This window comes from Myxocyprinus asiaticus, chromosome 13 (assembly GCF_019703515.2).
Source record: "Myxocyprinus asiaticus isolate MX2 ecotype Aquarium Trade chromosome 13, UBuf_Myxa_2, whole genome shotgun sequence".
Classification (NCBI taxonomy): domain Eukaryota; kingdom Metazoa; phylum Chordata; class Actinopteri; order Cypriniformes; family Catostomidae; genus Myxocyprinus; species Myxocyprinus asiaticus.
In genome coordinates, this window is record NC_059356.1 from 25425675 (window position 1) to 25449365 (window position 23691).

The 23691-nt window shown below is 37.3% G+C and overlaps 1 protein-coding gene across 1 annotated transcript; it reads left to right on the forward strand.

Annotated features, from left to right (window-relative positions):
- The first annotated feature begins 3466 nt into the window (after positions 1-3466).
- On the forward strand, positions 3467-10948 carry LOC127450577 (guanine nucleotide-binding protein G(I)/G(S)/G(O) subunit gamma-13-like). Its single transcript, XM_051714810.1, has 3 exons — positions 3467-3771; positions 5864-6009; positions 8984-10948. Exons 2-3 carry the CDS (start codon positions 5912-5914, stop codon positions 9087-9089), a joined length of 204 nt encoding a protein of 67 aa, XP_051570770.1. The 5' UTR covers positions 3467-3771; positions 5864-5911; the 3' UTR covers positions 9090-10948.
- Positions 10949-23691: the final 12743 nt, after the last annotated feature.

Below are 23691 nucleotides of genomic sequence, written 5' to 3' on the forward strand. Positions count from 1 at the left end.
CAAGTTATTCGGTTAGTTAAACGGAAGGGGGTGCTGTTTACTCAGACCCTGAGTCGGAACAGGAAGTCTTCTGCAATGCATAGACTCACTCAGCAGATGAGTCTGTCTGCAAACAGGGGCCTATCACTATACAGTCATTTAGAAAATAATTCAATAAAAATGTTTGCCGCTGCTTTATTTGCCACAATTTATACGGTGTTGTCTACAGATGGCCCTAAAATTCACTTATGTTGTTTTTGTCCATTGCAAATATTTTGGTGAAATATTATTGAAATAGTTTATTGCTATGCTCATTTGTTTGGCTCATAACTGCTGTTCTAAGTGTACTATTTAAGGAATAGGTAATACTACATGTGGAAAATATTTTATAGCATAACAGTACATTTTTCAAGGTCTCTTAATACATTTGTGCACTGTCGTGCTCTTTGCTCTGTAGCCAGAGATGGTGAATGATTCGACCTGCATTCACCTTGTTGCTCTGCTCCATTACGCTACTCCCAAAGCCATGGGTAAACCACCTAAGGCCAATGCGAATGCTGAAATATTATGAAAATAGAATGTCTGCTGCTATGGTCTTCATTCTTTTAATCTGCAGCCTCCATTAGATTAGCTTAGGGCCCCCTGCATTTGCTCTTTGTGTTAAAGCACTAATAGCAGTTTCTCATGGACACCAATGAATTAAGGACACATGGGAAATGCATTTATCTTCATAATGTGGCCCCAGGTTATTAAAGGGTATTTGTGCCAATTCTCTTTGAAGCATCATGGGCTCTCTGAACTGTTGTCCTACCTGCCACTTAAGACACTCTTTGCACTTTTAAGCCAAATAATTGCCAGTGGACCCATCAAAAGCTTGAACCCAATGGCATGGCATCCCAGGACATTCTTCCTTTAGGATCCATTAACCATATTCAAAGCAAAGGTGCATTCTTCCCATATGTCCGTGAAATAAATGTTAGGCATAATAGGATGTGATAAAGCTAGAAAGATGGCTGAAGGGAGAACTGGTCAGTGGCTGTATTACATTTTCTGCTGTGAAGCACAAATCTCTGCTGACAATGCCTTGGATTTGAAGGTAGGCCATGTAAAAATGAATGTTTACTATTCAGTTGTCACCATTTAAATGGCTGCTTCTGTCACATGAAGGATTCTGTGGTGATGTATGTCCTTTCCCACACAAATATCCATGTAGTGTAGGGAAAAATTTGTATAAAATATTTTTTTAGAAATCAAGAAAAGACAACAAACTAGACAGTGTTTGGTCTTTACATAAATAATAATGAGTTTCTGTTTTCCAAAACTGATCTGATCTGACACAGACCTGATAATGGAGGTTTGTAATCAGCTTTCAGAATAGATCAAATCTACACAGAATTATGGGGATCTAGAATCTGGTTCACCATAAATCTTATCAAGCCAATATTTAGCACATATACAGTATACCCTTTTTAATTCAGTTTATATTCAGATACTGTATGTGGATCTGTCTGCAATTTTGCTAGATATGGTCCACTTTAATTAGTACCTGTCCCTTCCTGGCCACATCTTTGCATTATCAAGCCATTACAGTAGTTTAGTTCCACAAGCTGTTCTGATACTAAATGGGTTCTGTGGTTAAATAAATGTTTTCTTGCCACATGGTGCCATGCAGTTTGTACTTTTGTCTGATCTTCAACAAGACATTTGTTTGTCACTTGTTTTGTTTAGCATTATAGCCAAAAATACAGTAAGTTCTGTTTCTGAGAGACCGAATGCATTAAATTCTGACAGTGCTCCAAGAAAAGAGGGCTCATCTGATCTGCTGCTCCTGCTCTCCCGCAGGCCCTCTCCTTATCTTTCGCCTCCTGATGTTGCTCTTCAAGGTGTGATATCAGAGGAGACTGACATGAGTGCAGCTCTGCTCTGGACTGAGATGGACAGATGACAGATGCTCTTGGATCTGCTACCGAGCAAATTTTACCTCTCCATGTGAGCATGGTTTCAGCCTTAAGAATTAAAACATTTTTGAGCAACTTTTGGGTTCCTCGGATGCCACAATGTCGGAGCACTCAGGAGAACCTCTCTAAGGACCCTATCGGTTCTCTGAGAAATGTACTCCTCCTGCAAGAACTTTAAAATGTCAAAGGTTTTTCCAAAACCCCATAAAGGGAAAGGTTTCAAGGCATTTCACTAGGTGTAAATTTCCCATCCTGTTTCCTGTCTCCACTTTAAATATTTCCTGTAGTACTACTTATAATAAAAAAATTTAAAATAATATAAAAGTGTATTTCCTCACAGTGATTTGGTCACAGTGAAGGTCGGGAGTGGAGAGAAAGGTTTGGTCTGGGTAAACTTACCAGATTTTACTAAAGTAAAATGATAATAACCATGTTTTTTACCGGAAGACAATAAACAATGGTGTTACAACTGTAATACGTTGTTAATAGAGTAACCATGTTTAATTTTGTGGTTGCTATGAATTTACAACAAAATACCATGGTGAAACTATGGTTACTCTAGTAAAACTTTGGTTAAGTCTTGTAAGGTTAGGGTTTGGTTTAGGGGTAGGGGTTGTCGTAGGGTGTCTGTTGGACTCTAAATAAACACAATAAACATGCTGTAGTGATGCCCTCATACTGTATGTTGGTATTTAATTAGGGGTGCAAATAGTATCTGACAATATTTGCACCGAGGTGTAAATAGCATATTGCTCTTAGTGCACAGAAGATTTTGTTTTTCATTGCTATTTACACTTACACTTACCATCTATATCTATTTGCACTTAGTGCACAGATGTTTTTTTATTCATTGCTATTTACACTTACACAGCGAAAATACCATCTATTTCTATTTGCACTTAATGCATTGAAGTTCACTGAGTACATAAATAGGATATTTGAGACTCCTCTGCATGGTGCCTAGAGGTTCTCCACAGAATTCCACAAATGTGGCATCTGAAATCCTACATGGTGCCTATAGAATATTTTAATTTTTACAGGTAGCCTATACCTTTGACGGAATGCTATTATACATGCTTATTAGTCAAATGATTTTTAATGACCACAATAAATCATTTACATTTTCTACATTCCAAATTGTGTTTAGAAGCACAAGCTGTTCTTATGTTGTCTGTTCTGCATGAATGAATGATAGCATCAGGACTGTACATAAAGTCATTTCATAGATAAATAGTATCAATTTGATGTCTTATTTGGCAAAGGTTTCCATAGCTCAATGCCTAATATGTTGGAGCTCAATTTGGCCATATTAGGGCATAAATACTGGGTGAAACGGATGAGAAGACTTGGACCAAAGGCGTATGGAAAATCTAGACTGTCACTGTCAATTCTGGGGAACACAGTGGCTGAAGCAACGGGACACTGGCCATCCTTTTGTTTCGAACATAAGGCGTTTAGACTTAACATCACATATACTGTTTCCCCACCCTCCGATTCTCTCCTCCCAAAAAGACCCCCCCCACACACACACACATTGGCCCAGCAGCGGTTGAACAGCGTCCTTGCACTTTACTAGGCTGCAGCCACTGCCATCAGCTCAACTTCTTCAGCATCATTTCAGCTTTCTCTGCTGCTGCTGCTGTTGGCGGAGCGTACCAGCCCCACTGCCCGGTCCTTTTGCTGTCTGTATGCAGTGGATACATCGTTGTCCTTCATATTTTCAAGAATTGGAAATAGGCGTATCTGTTTTTTGATTAATCTAAAAAAAAAAAAAAAAGAACAGCCTGTGCCAAAGACAAGCTTCGGCTATACTACCTAAAGACACATAACCGAGGTAAGCGACTGAAATGTGAATTAATATCAGTCTAATTTTTTTTCTGATTGACTAATGACAGTGACATAACTTGCGATGTTGCCGCTATTTGTCGGTGATGAATATTTGGCTTGGGTCATTTTAACATGTTTTTTATTTTTGTCATACCTATCATCAGCACTGTGACTGGCAATGATTTCGCCGGTGTTACATAAAACTTCGATTTAATGCGTCCTCTGGTTTACCTCATCCCACCCTTTCCTGATGAATAAAACCATTGAGTTCTCTAAATTTAGCCTACTCAGAGGCCGTTCGCACAGAACGCATTTATTGCGCCAGTCTGCGTTGTTTTCCTATTGTTTTTCTATGTAAACACGCGCTGGGCGGACCGATGCGACGCGTCTCGCTGTGTCCAGTTAAAAAGGACTTTAACTGCTAAAAACGCGTCTCGAGACACCTGCCGTTCTGTTTCATGCGTTGCGTTGCGTCTTGCTTTTGACGCGTTCGGCCTTAGCTACAGTGTCACAGATAAGAAAGGCAAGAAAGCACAAGTTGGCAATTCATCCTCAGCCCGGAATTACGTGCGTTCTATGAAACCTAAGCAGTCATGTTAAACACTCATTGAAGGTAAGTGAGAAACAGCAATCAACTGTGTAGCTAGAGACCTTATCGGGTGGAAGACTTGTTTTATGGACTTTGTTAGAAGCTCTGTCATTACATATTGGCTCTATTTAGTCCTTTCCACACCAATGCAGCGCCAGTTGATGTTGGGATTCTTATACATTAAAAAGTATCATAATAAATATATAGGCTATTTCAGATTTATAATTGTAACCTTTTTAATTTATTTGCTTTTGTTGAAACACAATAGTTTGGACTGCACCAGTGTCAGAAATTAGGCTTTACATTAAGAGGCAATAATTTCCCATTGATTTAATTTTTAGAGGCATTTTTTTACCTTTATGAGGGTATTTTTTTTAATTATTTATTTATTTATTTATTTTTTGTCTAACCAGTTAAAACCTAAACTGTGTTTTGTCCATTCATGTCAAATACATCAATTTAATAATTAATTAATACAAAATTTCAGGATTGTGAATTTAATCCTTCTTTTGATGCTATGTGGTGATGACCTAAATCATTGAACGACCTACATGAAGAACTTGGCTTGGGAAATTAGTCCTGGTCCTCCATAAAAAATGACATGCTGTCATACAGTACTGATGATGGGTACAAACCATATTATAAACATGATACAAACAAACCAAAAACATTAACCTGAATGGTCTAATACACCCATTTAATCACATAAATTTCATGCATGAATAATAAATGGTTCATGACTAATGGGTGAGGGGGAAAAGAGGTTTATGCCTTGCGGCATGCTGCTGTATGTTTTGGGACACTTTTGATTCAGTAAAGCACTGCAGAAGTCAGTGTATTTACCTTTTGGCAACAACTGATTTTTGCTTCCACTGTATTAGGATGAATGTCACAGTGGGACATTAAATAAATTTGGTTTGATTTGAAAGAAGTGGCAAGTTTTGGAGCATTACAATTGTTAAGTGCACACATTTATTTGAAAATATTTAAAATAGTGTCAGTGTCTTATACATTTTCTAAGCATCACTTTTATTGGAAAAAATAGTGCAATCTCCCATCTGCAAAGAGTGTGTTTAGTGTCAGATAGTGAAATCAGAGCTTTTAGAGTAAGAGGCTCCAGCGTCTGGCTGGTGTTGCTGGGAAGCGCTTAAAAGCCTTAATGGGATGGATGTAGTCTGACAGCAGAACACCTGCATGCTGAACTGTATCTGCTCTCTGGCTCACGCATGCTCGAATGTTGGACGTCTCTCAACTCTAAAGCTCTCAAGACACAAACTCTTTTTAAAATAAACTTTTTTTTAATCAAGATTAAATATATCTCAAATAAGTTTTAAATGAACTTGGGGCAATTACACGAAACTAACCCCATAAACGTGATTATTGCATGGTTCTAAGTTTGAATCTCTGAGTTGTGTAAAGGATTCACTAGAGTAACAAGAATCATCTTAGTATCCGTTCAGAGGAATTACAAAATCCATTCTCAATCAGAGGACCTTCTTTCTTCTTTCAGTCTTGTTGTTTAGGTTTACTTTGATTGAGTCCACATCAAACCGCAGTCATGGATGAGATGGACTTGCCTCAGATGAAGAAGGAGGTAGAAAGCCTCAAGTACCAGCTGGCCTTCAAAAGGGAGAAATCCTCAAAGACAGTGACAGAGTGAGTGTACTCTCTGCTGTTCTTCACACTGTGATTGTCTCTGTTCCAACCCGAATAATTTTCATTGTTGCCCCATATGCTTAAAAAAAGACATAAAGGAATAGGAAAATTGTCTCATCATTTACTCACCCTCATGCCATCCCAGATGTGTATGACTTTCTATCTTCAGTAGAACACAAATTAAGATTTTTAGAAGAGTTTCTCAGCTCTTTTGGTCCATACAATGCAAGTGAATGGGAACCAAAATTTTGAAGCTCCAAAAATCACATAAATCAGCATAATAATCCATAAGGCTCCAGTGGTTAAATCAGTAACTTCAGGAGCAATGTGATAGGTGTGGGTGAGAAACAGATACATTTTACATTTTTTTTTCTTCTGTTTTTGGTGATTCACGTTCTTCATGCATACCGCCCCCTACTGGGCAGTGAGAAGAATTTCAAGCAAAAAAGGACTTAAAATATTGATCTGTTTCTCACCCACACCTATCATAAAAACTTCTAAAAATACTGATTAAAACACTGGAGTCATATGGATTACTTTTATGATGCCTTTATGTGCTTTTTGGAGCATAAACATTTTGGCACCATTTACATGCATTGTATGGACCTACAGAGCTGAGATATTCATCTAAAAATCAAAATTTGTGTTCTGCAGAAGAAAACAAGTCATACACATCTGGGACAGCATAAGGATGAGTAAATTATGAGATATTTTTCATTTTTGGGTGAACTGTCCCTTTAAAATTACATTTCTATCTTCCTTCTATTCTTGTTGCTGTACATCTAATAGTCATTAACAACCTCAAAAAATCCAACAATCTCAGATCACCCATGAATTCTGTCCTTTTATTACACAGTTCTCTGGAATATTTAGATTCTGATTGTTCAATCGCATCACTGAGCTGTCAAATCTTCTTGTATAATGATTTTTAAACTCTATGTTTGAATATTGTCGATTGCAACATACTGGTGAAACTTTTATGTCTCTTGTATTTCCCTGCGGTCTCTCTCTTTTCGTACCAACGCACCTTACAGCTAACAGCTAACTGCCGGCATTTCTGCCCGGTGGAACAGTTTAAGACCACCCCCCATCAGGGTTTAAATTGTGATACTGTATGGCTGACTGTACATTATCCCTTAATTATTCCCTCTATAAAACTCAACTTTTCTTGAGTAGGGAGTAACAAAAATCAAGTCCCTTTTGCCAGTAGTTTTTCGAAAAACTTTTGATTGGATAACCCGAACACCATCACTTTGAACTCACTGCAGTTATTTCTGAATTTGCGAGGTTCACCTCATGTCACAAATTAGACTGCCCACAGGCCAGGTCCTCTTGGTGATTTTTCAGGACAAATCTAATGCTCTCAGATCTCTGGTGCTTTCTTCTCCTATTTGAGAGCAAGTGTGGCCTCTTAGTCACACCCGCCACTGTCACATTACAGTGACATCTCATTTCCCTGAGTCCCAGGGCTCTCTTCCTGAAATATTCACTTTGGTAATTTCTCTGTTATAAATTAACTTTGACCAAGCAGTAGGGAATAGCCCAGTGTATGCCAATGTAGTGGCTCTTCCCACATTATTGTGGAGTTTAGCTGAATAAGCAGTTGTGTCACAGTTAAAACATGATGATATCAGATTTGGTATTATGATGGGTTTGACTGGAGGCTAGTTTAGCTTTTCTCACATAAATCTATTTACACTTGGTCACTTCATGCACTTTTAATGATAGGACAGGATATCTGATCATGAAAAGACCTAGTGTAAATGCCGTCCAAGAGCATTCGAGAGAGATAGAAATCTGATCACTCAGGAGATGCATATAACATGTGATTCAGCTAAGAGTTAATGCATCTGGTTGTTTAGGCCACATATGCAAACTTGACTCCTCCCAAAAGGAACTACGTCAGTACACGTAAGTTTAGGAGCCCAAAAAACAACAAAGAAAATGAAGCTTTTCCCTTTTGTATTGCAACCATCAAAGCAATTTTAGCCACCACCTGTTTCTAGTTTTTATGAGACACATCAAGTGCAGCAAAATTTTTTACATAGACACTCTTAAAAGTGGTATTCTGTGATTGTTAGAACTTTATATACCTGATCTAACCCTTAAAATGTGTTTTGTTGGTGTAACCTAATGTATTCAGGTTAATTTCGTGATGCTTCATAATATGTTTGACTTGAATAAAACCAGTTAATTTTGATATTACCACATTTTATTCTACCATGCTTTTTTCATTGTAGCATAGGAATTGTAGATTGGATTTATATCCGTATTGCAGAGACACATTATGTGCCAAGTGTACATGTATTATGCATACCCTATCAGATAGCAACCCGATCGATCAAGATATATGAAGTGACTAAGTGTAAATAGGCAGAATATCACTCTTAACTTGGGCAAAGCATTTTTATTAATTGGCTCAGATAGATTAATGGATGATTCTTCAGCGAAGACTGATGTGATTATCACCCTCATTTGTAATCTGTTCAACATGGGTGTCACGGTGTGATCTGTCTATTTCCACATCCAGGTCCCCATTCTGTGTAATGTCATTGAAACACCTTCACCACACACACACACCCAGAACAAATCTCTGCTCTATTTACTCCTAAATGGAAGCATTTAGTCCCTGTGTGCATCAAAATGCATACTCAAAAAAGGTGTGTTGCTTTAAAGGGATGCTGTTCCAATTCGTATGACTTTGGTTCTTCTGTGGAACACAAAAAGAGATGTTAAGCAGAATGGCTTTTTTCCATACAGTAAAAGTGAATGGTGACAGAATGGTGTCAGTCCTCCTAATTTCCTTTTGTGTTCCATGTAAGAAAGAACATCATACAGGTTTGGAACGACATGACGGTGAATAAATGATGACATAATTTTCATTTCTGTGTGAATTATCCCATTAAACAGGTTGCGTGTTTGAGTTTGCATTGTGTCCCAGAATAATGAAGAAACTTCTCCATTCTTTCCTCAGCCTGGTGAAGTGGATTGAGGAGTGTGTGCCTGATGACCCCTTCCTGAATCCTGAGCTGATGAAGAATAACCCATGGGTGGAGAAGGGCAAGTGTGTGCTTCTATAAAAGAGTAATAGCAGCAGCAGCAGCAGCCACCCCAGTCCTATGCTGAGCCTCCACCAGCCTGACAGGATCACATGGCACTTGCTCTCACTGTTTCATACCCTCACCATGAATGTACAGCAACTTAGCACATACACACACATGCACACATCATTAGCCCCATATAGACACTTGCAAGATTTGAACTTAGCCATGCATTACTATTCTAATTATAACTATCAATATATCTTTATAGTGGAATTTCTCTTGCCTATTCACAATGTTGTCACTGCCGCTTGCGAGCTTGATCTTGAGTTCAAGCATGTAGTGTTGACTTCTAATTGCCAGAAAGAGCCTGTTAGATGACAGACTGCATGACAGAGGAGCAAAGAACACAGCATGCCCAAAAAAAAAAACAAAAAAAAAACCTCTAAAGCTGATATTTTAAGAAGCCAGAAAAGGCAGCAAATTCGTGAGCTTTGCCTCTGTTGTTCAGCCTGTTCATTTCTCCTGCAGGTCTATGCACTATTTACACCACACTCAGCACTCTCACCCAAGGAACATGTACAGATCTTTTTTATTTATGAACTTATTTATGATCAGTTATTTATTTATTTATGGTTTCATTCACTACCGAAGCTGTCGGCGCTGACTGCTTTTTTAGAAGCTACAATGGACCTGCTGTTGTTCAGCTGCACCCTTCCTTCATTGAAAGTGAAAGGAGAAAAAAAAATTGCATCTTGCCAGTTCACCATCGATTACTGCCTTGTACACAATTTCCTTAAAAAGAATGTATGTGTCGTGAGGGATCAGTAAACCATCAGCACCCTTAAGCATTGAATGGATATGCAAACGGATGAGGTTGTGCACTGGCCAAGGCTTTTTTTCTTAGCTTAAAGGAATATAAATGAAAATTTACCTTTACCTTTGCTTCACTTACCTTTATGCCATCCAAGATGTGTATGTTTGTCTCTCTTCTGTCTGTCAGGTCCTTATAATAGAAGTACACGGGTGCCAGCACTTTGACGGTCCAAAAGGCATATTTAAGCAGCATTAAAGTAATCCACACAACTCCAGTCGTTCAGTGAATGGCTTCTGAAGCAAATTGATATGTTTGTGTAAAAAATAAATAGATAATTAAAATGTTATTTACTTTTAAAAAGCACTTCCTGCCAGCATCTGATGCGAAGCGTGACGTAAGTGTGTCGGTGAGTTCATGCGAGAATTCGGAAGCGGCACTTAATTACAACAGAAGAACGAACATCATGCAAGAGTTCAGCCATTTCAAACTGCATCAGAGTCTTGGATGGAAGCGCCGATTTAAAGTTAAAAACGTTTTAATTATCAACTTGTTTCTTATATAAACATATCGATTCACTTCAGAAGACATTCATTGATCAACTGGAGTCATGTGGATTACTTTTATGCTGCCTAAATATGCCTTTTGGACCGTCAAAGTTCTGGCACCATGTACTTGCATTATAAGGACCTGACAGAGATCTATCTTCTTCTAAAAATCTTCATTTGTGTTCTGCTGAAGAAAGACAGTCATACACATTTGGGATGGCATCAGGGTAAGTGAATAATGAGAGAAGTTTCATTTTTGGGTGAACTATTCCTTTAATAGCTCTTGCACTTACTGTATGAGGAAAGGCAAGAATGTGGGGTTAATTTATGAATTTTGATTTTTGTTCATGTTTTTATATATTCAAACAATAGAAACCTGTCTAATTATCTTGATGTGTGTTACATTTGACAATGCTTAGAGAAAATATGCATACGATCAAGTAGTTTAATAACAAGCAATAAGCGATTACATTTTTTATTGAATGTTTTACAACAAAAAAAAAACACATCTTATTGAATAAAGTAGAGGATTTTTAGACAGCTTTAATGTCATTTGTGTGTTTCAATTGGTTGTGTGTGTTTCTTATACTGTATACTGTATGACTATTTACACAGAGAAAGAATGTAATTATTACATCAAGACTATAGTGACATCCATTAAGACACTGACATGTAGTAATTAAGATTTTTATCTGAGAGAGACAACCAGCACTGTCCTTTAAAGAGATTTTTCAGGCTCAAGTTCGTTGCAATTCTCAGCATTTGTGGGAAAATGTTTATTCCAAAAAATAATTTTGCCTCATTCTTACTTAAAATAAAGCAAAAAAGTGTAGCCACAAGACGTAAAAATGACATGTGCTAACATGATATTAGTGTGATAAAAAAATAGCATACTAACCTTATCTCTGTAAAGATATCTCCAATATTTCAACTTCTTTGTTATGACAATGAAACTTTACACAAAGTTAGTAAGCAATTTTATAACAATAAAATCAAGTTAAAGGTTAACATCTTTTGACATTAGTTTTGAAACTATGTGAATTTGAGCATTTACGGACATTCACATCCATTGTTACTTTTTTTTTACTTTTAGTTTTCCATCATAAATGTCAGTGTGAAGGCATAAAATAGCTTTGGTACAACAAAACCAGCACAATCTGTCATCTTTTCATCCGCATACACAAATCACTACAGAAAAGAGTTACAAACTAATTTTCTGCTAAATAATGGAGTGCACTTGGGCCTATTCTTTCTCACTAAAGCAAAGAATTCGGCTCTACTTTTTGCACACATTGACTCTGTTGGAATTGTTGCAAGAAGTGAAACTATAAATAATAATAAGTCAATATACAGTACGCGCTTAATGGACCTGTGCATTTGAGACCATACAGCAATCACCCAACCACCAAACAAAGATGCCATGAGTGTTTCTGTAGCTAGTGAGACTAATGCAGTGGATAATTGCTCACTCTCTCAGATTAGGATTGGTAATCCTGATGCCCATTGCCAAAGATTTGCCAGTTGAACCCGCAGCAGATGACACTCTAATCTGCCCAAAATAATCCACTCTCTCTCTGACCCCATCGCAAATCTCCATTTCTAAATGCATATGGGATCACATGGGCCAACAGACTGCTTAAATGTACACATCTGGGGTAAAGTGCTACTCTGACGTAGTGTTGACACAATGACTGTAAATCTGCATATATGGCAAAGCTTAATGCCTTTTTAATCTAAATACGGCAAATGCATGCTTTTCAACACCATGTCTGGATCTGAGATAGGGATTTATGCTTAGAAGGGCACATGGGCTAGGAATGGATGTATAATTAGAGAGAATAAATGATGAGTTCAGACTTAGAAAACCACATGTTGCTCTTAACACTCTTGTTGTCCTCCTTTGAGTATTCTAAAAAAGATGTGTAGTGTGTAAACGTGTGATCTAGGCAGCATTTAACTCTTCAATAACATATTGCTCCAGTTCCACTGGGCTGAAGCTTAACACCAGGGTGAGTGGTTATTTAAAAATAATTAGTGTCAACCTCAGTCCAGCACCTCAGGCATATAACTTTATTTTTAACCACAAGGTAGTGCTAATCTAACTTTGCCCATTCATGACCATGTCTTAGGAACAATGTGGAATCTCAATGTGACCAACTATGGCAAAAATGGTCATACAATGTTATAGTCAAGGCAACAGATCCTAAGTTTTCTAGAATAGCTAAAATATGAACTCCAAACATCTGATTTTCTTTGAGGTAGGCTAATTAGTAGATGTTTTGGTTCTTATGGTATATGTTATCTCCTTACCTACCATCCAAGAAGACCAGGCCATGGTTCTCTTTCTGCCATTAACTACATTGGGAATTTTTGTATATGGCAGATTCTGTTAACGCAAGTTATTTTACATGGCCCTTGGATTAAATTCAGCAAACCACCTGTACCTCTGACTCCATGAGTACTTAATTAAAGGGATGGTTCACCCAAAAATGAAAATTCTCTCATCATTTACTCACCCTCATGCCATCCCAATTGGGTATGACATTCTTTCTTCTGCTGGATAAAAACAAAGATTTTTAGAATAATATTTCAGCTCTGTTGGTCCTCACAATGTAAGTAAATGGTGACCAAAACTTTGAAGCTCCAAAAAGCACATAAAGGTAACATAAAAGTAATCCATAAGACTCCAGTGTTTAAATCTATATCTTCAGGAGCGATATGATATGTGTGGGTGAGAAACAGTTAAATGTTTTAGTCCCTTTTTACTATGAATCTTCACTTTCACTTTCACATTCTTCTTCTTCTTCTTTTGTTTTTGGTGATTCGCATTCTTCATGCATATTTCCACCTACTGGGCAGGGAGGAGAATTTACAGTTAAAAAAAAGGACTTAAATAATGTTTTGTTTCTCACCCACACATATCACTTCTGAAGATATAGATTTAACCACTGGAGTCTTATGGATTACTTTTATGTTGCCTTTATGTGCATTTTGGAGCTTAAAAATGTTGGTACCCATTCACTTGCATTGTATGGACCTACAGAGCTAAGATATTCATCTTAAATCTTTGTTTGTGTTCAGCAGAAGAAAGAAAGTCATACACATCTGGGATTGCATAAGGGTGAGTAAATGATGAGATATTTTTTTCATTTTTGGATAAACTATCCCTTTAAGGAGTGGGACTCAACTCAAGACTCAATCATAGTTTGATATATTTCATAATTTTTTTGTAGGCCTCTCTAGTTTTTAGTTTAGTACCCTGCAGACAGTGTACTGACCTGTAGCTATCAGATATTTGAACTTACTATCTCAGAGGCAAGTATTGTTGAATGTGTTGGAAATATGAAGTAAAAAAAAAAAAAAAAAAAAACTAGTTTTCAGTTTTGAAAACACTGAACACACACAAAAAAACCCCACTCTCGACAGCTCCAAAACTCTGCGTAAGAGAAGAAAAAACCTAGAATTTATTTTTTGTTTATTAGATTGAAATCTACTATGTGTACTGTGAACTATAGAGAGCTCTACAGTCTATCATAGGGACTGGCCAGTTATTTAAAGGAATGCTTCGGGTTTAATACAAGTAAATCTCAATCGACAGCATTTGTAGCATAAAGTTGATTACTACAGAAAATATTTTACACTTGTCTGTTATTTATTTAAAAATTGAGGTGAGGCATTTACAATGGAAGTGAATGGGCCAGTCTAAAAAATACTCACTTTTTCAAAAGTATAGCCACAAGACAACATGTATGTGTTAACATGATTTTAGTGTGATAAAAACTCTATTCCACATGATTTTAGTATGATATAGGGTTTACTGGCGATGCAATCGTCATGACAACAAAGTTGTCAAATTGTATAAAACTCTAGAGCGATAAGGTTAGTAAGTGATTTTATCTCTCTAAAATAATGTTAAAGCTACTGTACACTGTGTACCTTTTGGCCCGCTAGCAGTTAAAACATAAAACTGCATGAGTCTTGCAGAAGAAAATTGTTTTGGTAATGACACAAGTTGTGCTTCAGCTCTGCTCCTCTGCACGGATGAATGTGGTTTGAGGCACTGGTGTACACATGGATACAGTACATCTTATCAGAGCAAATGGACAAATAAATAACATGAAAGGAAAAGACGGATATCTGAAAACATGTCATCTGAGCAGTTCATATCTTTTGCTGTTGTTTTCTGACTTATTGGAAACATTGATGTTTTGAAATAAATGACGTTACAAAAGTAAGGCAACATTTGTTAACATTAGACATAATGATTGCTAGTCAAACGATAGGTCAAAGGTTGTAAAGCTTTTATAACTGCAGGATATTCTGGCCAAATAGACCACAGTAGTAACTAATTTATAGATTGTCATTGTTACCAACCAGTGGTCAACATCATTTCAAGACTCACATGTCCTTGGCAAGCCTAGGACTAAAGGATTTATTTATATAAATTATTGCCGTTATAAAGAAATATACACACATGTGCTAGCAATTGAAATGTTCTGCACCGATTACAGTATAATTATTGTATTTCTCTACACACACACAGACACGTGTTTGTGTGATTACACAACTATACATAAACCATATCAATAAAATATCTTACCTGTTGAGTAAGAAAAAAGCCATCTCTGGATCGCTTTTATATCCTTTCAGTTGTTGCCACCTCTGAAAAGCCAAGCCGATGTTAATTCGCGTTATATAACTGAGTCTGTTGCTTTCCCTTTTTGCTTGTAGACTCTGCTCTGTTTGGGGTTTCTTTGTTTTTACAACCCTTATAAAGGTAATAAATGCCTCTGTAAATCAACTCCACGGGGCAAATATTGCAATGAGCTAGCAAACTTCTTAAGACTAGACCTTTCCTAGATTCTCTTTGCTCTGTGTGACTCGTTTAGACATTTAGGAACAGAGAATGGATTCAGTTAAGTGAATGCATGCAGCATGTGGTGAGCCATTTCTGTCACTACTACATTATGGCTCTTGTCCCCTAACAAAGGAAACTGATCCAGTTCTGTCAGTGTATATAGTGGACCTACACATATATATTTCAGCACTGTCATACACCTGCACACTTCACTCATGTGAAGCCAGGGGAGATGGGTCAATCTGAGGCTGTGCTTTATTTTCTAAAATGAGTACAGTGCAAAGATTCTGGAGACACCCATTTTTCCCTTTCCCTTTCCCTTCCAAACACCTCTGTTCCATGACCCGGGCTAATTAGAAGTGACTGAATATAAATTGAACGAGTGGAGATGTGTGTTGGGATTGTGATCTTTGGCCCACTTTTGGCACGTGTGCAAATCTGTTTAATGTGGGAGCTATATGGTTCTTCTAATGCTGTGAATAGTGGTCTCATTATAAGTACCGGTGTCAGAGAAGATACTTGAAACTGTATCTTCCCAAACTACAAACTACTCACAGTTGCAGTTAAACTACAGTCAAGCTACTCTTTTGAAAATGTAATTGGCAACACTCCAATCTACTAAAAAACTAGCTCTCCACATTGAAGCTAATCTAAAGGGGCAATACATTTTTAAATATCTATCTGATAGTTTTATTTATTTCACAATCAGAAATATATTTATGTGGACAAAAAACAATGAGGATCTCAATTACTGTGACAGCATTACATTGAACAGATAAATTCACCCCCCCCAAAAATACTAAACTAGAAAAGCTAATTTATTATTTATTAATTTAATGCAAAAACAGAAATAAACATCAGCATTTAACAAAATATTTCACTTTAAAATAAAAGGTGAATCATTTGATGAATGTCTGAATTACTAGAAAAATTATTTACACTATTCAGACAACAGCTGAGCTACAGTGACACTACTGAAAATGTTTAATTTAGTAGCATCATTACTTTTAGCTAGTTGCTCCCCAACACAGCTATGAACAGTGTCTCTTATTACTAAAACTTTGGAGCAAGAGGTTCCTTCCATGGATATGTATCCTCACAATTAAGAATAAGCTATTTTACAAGACAAACAAAAACAATGGTTGAGTGAGGTTGGGCATTATTCCACTGTGGTGTCATTACATGGCTGAGTAAACCCCAGTAGGCCTGCTGTGTTTGCACAACGATCCGGCTGAACTTCCCAAGAGGGACCGTATGCATCCTCTTCTACTCAGTGTTACATAGCCACTCTCACGATCTCTCAGGCAACCGAATCAAACCCACACCTGACCTCAGAAAATCTGACAAGCATCAGAACTGTGAGTCTCTTTTTAATAAGCAAAGAAGCATCATCTCTCATTTTACCTCACCTTCTAAAATCTACATGTGGTGAATAAATGCTGTCATTGCCATCCCTCGCTCAACAGGCAGTGACAGGAAGTATGTGCTGTGACGTGCCTGTGTGCCCCAGCGGTCCCTCTTTAGAAGATTAAAGCCCCGAGCTGACAGCTTTTTAATCTCTGGTGCTTTGTTAGCAGACCATGTGGTGTAGAAGCAGCAGTGCCTTGTGGGACATGGGCCAGGGACGAAGTCATCCACAACATTGCACATCATCAGCAGCTGAGACAGAAATTCATCCAAAGTTGCCCTGCTTACTGTATTTATTACTAAACTCACAGATTCTAGGAAAAAGTGCATTTGCAGGGGACCTCAAATATGCATCTCCAGAAATGTGCATTTTTGCCATAGTCAACATTTTAAGCAGGGGAAACCAGGGAGTGTTGTAACACAGGGTGAGCTGCAACACCATCAGTTAAAAAAAATAGAAATTAGCTAGAGGGGTCACTCCTCTAGCTTCAGAACTATGTGATGGGTGTGGGTGAGAATCAGATTGATATTTAAGTCCTTTTTTACTATGTAAATCTCCACTTTCACATTCTTCTTTTGTTTTAGGTGATTTGCATTCTTCTACCTACTGGGCAGGGAGAAAGCGTTATAGTAATAAAGGGATTAAATATTATATCTGTTTCTCATCTACACCTTTCATATCACTTCTGAAGATTTAGATTTAACCACTGGAGTCTTATGAATTACTGTTGTACTGCCTTCATGTGATTTTTGGAGCTTCAAAGTTCTGGACAAACTTCACTTGCATTGTATGGACCAACAGAGCTAAGATATTCTTCTAAAAATCTTCATTTGTGTTCTGCAGAAGAAAGAAAGTCATACACATCTGGAATGGCATGAGGGTGAGTAAATGATGAGACAATTTTCATTTTTGGTGACAATTTTTCCATTTAGAGGTCATGTATGAACAGGGCCCATTGGGAAATCAGCTCTGGCAATTTCCCGGAATGAGAAGTTATAACATTACAGGGAAAATTCTTATTTGCTGCTACAGTATGTGTGATCGAAGCCGCAAGATTAATGGTTTGAGCACATACGAGGTCAGGACATACTTCCATGCCATGTTCTGATGATGATGGCACAATTACTCTGTGCTGTTTAATGCCTGTGACTTGGGAGTTAAAAAGTGTTGTCAAATTGGACAAACAGTGAAATTAAAATGCTTCTCTTCATCCGAGTGGATGAAGAAATTTGTCGACAGCTTACAGGAACAGTAAGAGATTCCATTAGCTACTTATGATAAAATAATTAGCCTCCAACGGGAACAAGGTATGCACACAGGGTCGTTTTTAGCTATAAGCGGTATAAGCGGCCGCTTAGGGCCCCGCAAAGCAAGGTCTCTTTTTTTAAACTTTATTTATTTATTTACTTTTAAATATACTAAAAGCTGTGAGGAAGACTCAGACAGCTGCTATGGCTCAATTGAACAGTTAAAGGGGTCCCTCTACTGACCTAAGAGGGAAGAGAATGTTGGGGGGAGGTGTGTGAGGGCCTCGAAGTATGATTTTACTTAGGGCCCGATATGCTCAGAAATTGCCCTGTATGCACATGACCAGTTACTTTAACAGCTTGACAGTTAAAGTTCACTTTCATCAAATGGCATCACAGTGTTTAATGGCAATTTGATGCTAATGTGTGAATGGTTGCAAAACGGGAAAAGGACAGAAAGCCATTGCTTGTGTGAATAGCAGATGTGGTACTTTTACCAGAAAAGGCAATCTGGCAATTTTACTGCAATTTAACGGGTTCCACATGTGAAAGTGGCTATTGCAACAAGATGTGTAACAACACTGTTTCCCATATGTTTTCAAATCCATGGAACAATCCACACTGAGCACATCATCTTGAGACTAATGGCAGCTATTTTAGTCTTACCTTCCTAAGCTTCACTGTGGAAAAATACTGACTCACTCTAACTGGCTGAATGACATAAGGAGAAGGAGTGACACTTGCAATTCCATGGCAACACACTGACCAAGAGGAGGCAAGATTCTAAAAAGATTCCAAAAGAAGAAACACAGGGTAAATGCTTTTAGACCAGAGCCTTCCTTCCTTTTATAGTGCGCTCTCATTTGCTGGCAGAAATAGAGATCCAAGTTTATGCCAAGATGATGGTTTTGCATTCTCTGTTTCCATTTTGTTCTCTTGCAGGATGAGTCTTTAAAATCAGCTGAATTAATTTCTAGTTCGGACTGAAATGTATCCAAAGAGAGCAAATAAATAGTTCAGTCATTATAAACTCTTGGAAATATTTAGTATGTTAATGTATGACATATTTATATGATACTGGTCTTGGCGGACTAGATCTGCTACGCTGCTGCTGCAGAGAAAGTACAGTTGCTTGCTACTGCTAGAACATACACAGACAAACTGAGTTAAGCATGTGGACATGCTGATTCTACTGCACAATTAGAAAAACACAAGACATGCTGCATCAAGCATGTATGACAAGCTGCTGCACAATTAGGCATAAATACAATCCCTCTGTAGCAGATCTAGACATGTAGAGCTGGGTAGGTGGAGGGTTTCAGAGAAAGAAAAAAAAACTATTCCAGTGTGCCGCAGTGAAACCGGCTTACTTGCAAACTGAGCAAATTAAATGTTAGACAAATAGAGAGTATGCAAGTTGATTGGTTACCAGACTACAAGTCATAGGACTTACTACCTAACACAATGTGAGCTGATTGGCTTGACATGTCACATGTGAATGATCTGGTTGGCTAACAGATAACAAGCTCAAAGAACCTATCAGCTTGTGTCATTCAGAATTTCATATCTGAATTTAGTAATTTATGGATTATTAAAGGGATAGTTCACCCAAAAATGAAAATTCTCTCATGATTTACTCACTCTCATAATATCCCATGTGTGCATGAGTTTCTTTCTTTACCAGAACACATTTGAAGAAAAATTGAAGAATATCTCTGTTCTGGTCAGCAGAGATATGCGCGTGTGATGTAATCAGATTGGCACTTAAAACACGCGAGATCTAACACATGTGCATCACAGACGGAAGAGCAGCGCTGTTTACAAGTGAGAAGGAGGAACATTGTACAGTAGCTTGGTTGGTTTTGGTTTAGATCTGTATTTTTCTGTTTCATTACTCGCAATGGTGCATTTGTGTGCTCATCCTGGATGTCTAAACCAAGAAAAGAATGTGAGATTACGTTGGTATCATGGCAATGCTAATACGTCACACAAAAGACTGCTTGGACTCCACCCTCTTGTGAAGTTTACCCGAAGTGTTGGACTATAGTTAAAAAGTACTTAAATATTGATATTTTTTCGCACCAAAAATGATTGTATCACTTTAGAAGACATTAATTTAACCACTACAGTGGTATGGATGACGTTTGTGCTGACTGTCTGTGATTTTTGGAGCTTCAAAAGAGAAATCTCCATTCACTTGCATTTTAAGGACCAGCTAAGCTAAGATATTTTTCTGTTTTTCTTCAAATGTGTTCTGGTGAAGAAAGAAAGTCATGCACACCTGGGATATCATGAGGGCAAGTAAATAATGAGATAATTTTCATTTTTAGGTGAACTATCCCTTTAATAACACGAAGAGGAAACTTTGTGCACACAGTGCAGGCACAAGCAACGCAAGGCTGAAATAAAATATTTAGTGGTAAGGGTACTTTTTTTGGATGCACTCTGTAGAAAATACCACCTACAGTGCGAGAACCTAGATACGCCTCTTCCATCAGATGACAGTTACCACATTTTACATTCAACCTGGAGACATCTCCATCCACTGTGCATAGTCTCCACATCAATGATGCCACTTATCTTCTTCCATCTCTTTGTCAGTTTATTTCTCTCTTGCTCCGTCCCTTAGGTCTAATTAATGAGATCAAGCTCAGCAAAGCGCTGTCAGCTAATTCAAAGGCTTTAACAATTCATGGACAGACATCACAGAAATAACCAGGCCTCTCTCTTTCCATTTGGCTCTGGGAGGAGGGGGCAGGGGTGGTTCAGGGAGGTCCCTGTTAAAGAGCTGGGTTGGTCTACCATGTGGTTCGTACCCTATCTCCTCCAGTTCAACATGTACTTATCTTTTTGCTTCATCCAGAGAGGTCTTTTGAAGCTGCAACCCTGCCACTGACACTGAATAATGTTCAGTGAGATACAGTCAGCCCATCAACACTATGTGGTTCTTTTGAATTATCAGAGGTCTTTTCTTTTCTTTCTTTTCTTTATTTATTTAGTAAAGGCTTCAATTTGCTTTTGGTTTAATGTAAAAATCCAAATGGACTGACAGCCTTAGTCACCATTCACTTACACTGTATGGAAAAAAAAGATGCAATAAAAGTGAATGGTGACTGAGGCTGTCGGTCTATGGTACTTTTGTGATCCACAGAAGAAAGAGGTCTGGAATGACATGAGGGTGAGTAAATAATGAAAGATTTTTTTATTTTTTTTATTTTTCATTTTTTATTTAACTGCTCAGTTAATGTCACAGAAAACCAACTGGATCCTACACATTTTTCCTACACGCAAACAATAAAGAGGTCTGCATTTGCTGCAAGATGTATCACTCATTTTTTGGCATCTCCCAGTCCAGAGAAAGCTGCTCAATAAAACATTGCTGTAATGGTAAAACTTTAATGGCTCTGTCTTCAAGCATTAGCCCACATGAACACACATTTAGGGCATCTTCTCTACATAAGCCTTAGTTGAGCCCACCACCACCCCTCCCTCCCAACTCACCAGAGAAGATTTAACAGTCATTTGGCAAATAAAGCTCCCCACCCCAGATCAGAAAATATTATTGCAGTTCAAATGGCCATTTGAACAGCAATAATGCTTTGAATGTACATCAGGGCTATGTACTGTCCTGTTCATTACCCACTATTGAGAAAATGGTCACTACTTTTAACTACAGTAAAACACAAGCAATGGTGCTTGTAAAAATGTTAAATATGTGAGAGTTTTGTGAGATGCTCTTTGGAACATTCGCAAATCAGGCTGGGATAACATGGATCATCAGGCTATGCTCAAACTTGTGGAGTCAGCTCAAGGGCATGCTGCCATTACAGCAAAAGGGAACATACCAAATACTAAGAAATGTTTATTTGTCATTTTAACTCAAATTGTCATGTTGACGTAACAATATATATATATATATATATATATATATATATATAATATCAAAATTGAAGCATTTTCACAAGTGGACTCAGACTTTTGAACCCCACTGTATATGCATAGCAAAAATGCAATCATACATGGTGATTCATGTGGCTACATGTCACCCCACCTCCATTGCCAGAGTCAAAGACATTGAGAGGGATTAAGCTCTAATCTGATGATGTGGCACTCTTCTCAAATACAATAAAACAAAATAGATCTCCTTTTTATTGAAGGCTGTTGATTAAATCAGCTTACCTCACCATACAAAAGCACTGTGATCCCAGAAATACACTGAGGCCCTTCTACTATAATGTCTTAAGCACTGCAGAGGATAGGCAAATATTGCTGGAGGCCATAATAAGAAGATTACGTTTTCAAATCTATTTACTAAATGGCTTGTGTGTCTAGTTTGAATAATTTTGAACTATTTCAAATAATTTGTAGATATAAAAACAATGAATTTTTGTCATATTTCTGCAATTAGGTGTCAGCTGATTAACACATAAAAGAATAAAATGCATTAACATTTCTATAGTTTTTTATCATTCTTTTAATAGCACATAACTCAAATCAATATGGTACTTAAAATGAAATGAAATCAGCTTTATATAATTTTCTCTGTTTTCCCTGTTTCTTTGTCTCTCTGTCACCCACCCACGCACACACACATACACACACATGCGTACACTCGCTGGCTGCATGGGACTTTGTTACATCACTGTGGAGGTTGCAGGATTCCAGTAAAGTAGAAGTCTGCCCTCCATCGTCCTTTATATGAACACATCTGAACACTAATCACTTCACAGCTGCCACATTCATTATAATAATGCAAAAGCCAACTCATTCTACCAATAATATAAACTCATCATTGAATGACATCATAAAAATACATCTTTAATCGTCAATTACAATTTCATTCGTTTAAATATTAGTTATGTAAATTGTCATGCAAACATGAAGCAATCGCAAGATTTGTAGGTTACCAATTGATTAAAATAATTTTAATGATGACCAACAATTTGTTAAATTTGATGCATGAATATAATGTAAATACTTTTTGAAAAAAATAAAATAAAAGATATGTAAATTACATTCGCTATAGAAGGGCAAAAAGTTGTTCCACATAAATTATTACAATCTGTGATTTAAAGACGTTCTCTTCAAAGTCTTTAAATCTTGACAGAAAGTCCAACCAATCATTTCATTTATCATTTAAAAGTGTGAATACAACTGCACAAACTTACATACATTAACTGTGTAACTGACAAAAATATTGAATTCATTTTTATTTAATAATTCATATATAAATATTTTATTATTTATCTCTTAATTAATTAATTAATTGATGAATTATTAATTTATAAAATTATTTTTACTGATTTATTTTGAAAGGCACCCACCTTCCTCAAGTTGAATAGATTTGTTTTGTTCTGGTTTAATTGAGAAAGGATTTTCAACAGAATATTTACAGACTCTAAAAACATAGTCATTCTTTCAGACTGACATGATAAGCTGCAATGATGACTTCTTTATGACTAATTTCCCTCCCTTGTGCTGGACTGAAAACACAAGGCTGTGTGGTGTGAAATCTCCACACGGAGCAGCACAATCCTCCTCCGACTGTGGCAATGTATGATTCACCATTCACATCTCCAGAGCAACAGTTATTCCTGGTGTCTTAGTCTTGTACAAAGAACAAAAACTAAAAGAAATTCTGAGGCCTCCTTTGTCTCTGTTTCATTTAATGAAGAATTGCTTCAGGTTTGGAGATCAAAGAAAGAGCAAAAGAGTTGCCAGTTTTCATAGTTCAAATTATTTGCATTGAAGGTTGACAACATAATA

Bases quoted from the DNA above. Each gene is read 5' to 3' on its own strand.
- LOC127450577 (XM_051714810.1), top strand. From the start codon at position 5,912: ATGGATGAGATGGACTTGCCTCAGATGAAGAAGGAGGTAGAAAGCCTC. The intron at 6,010-8,983 runs GTGAGTGTACTC...TTCTTTCCTCAG, and splicing joins TCCTCAAAGACAGTGACAGA to CCTGGTGAAGTGGATTGAGG.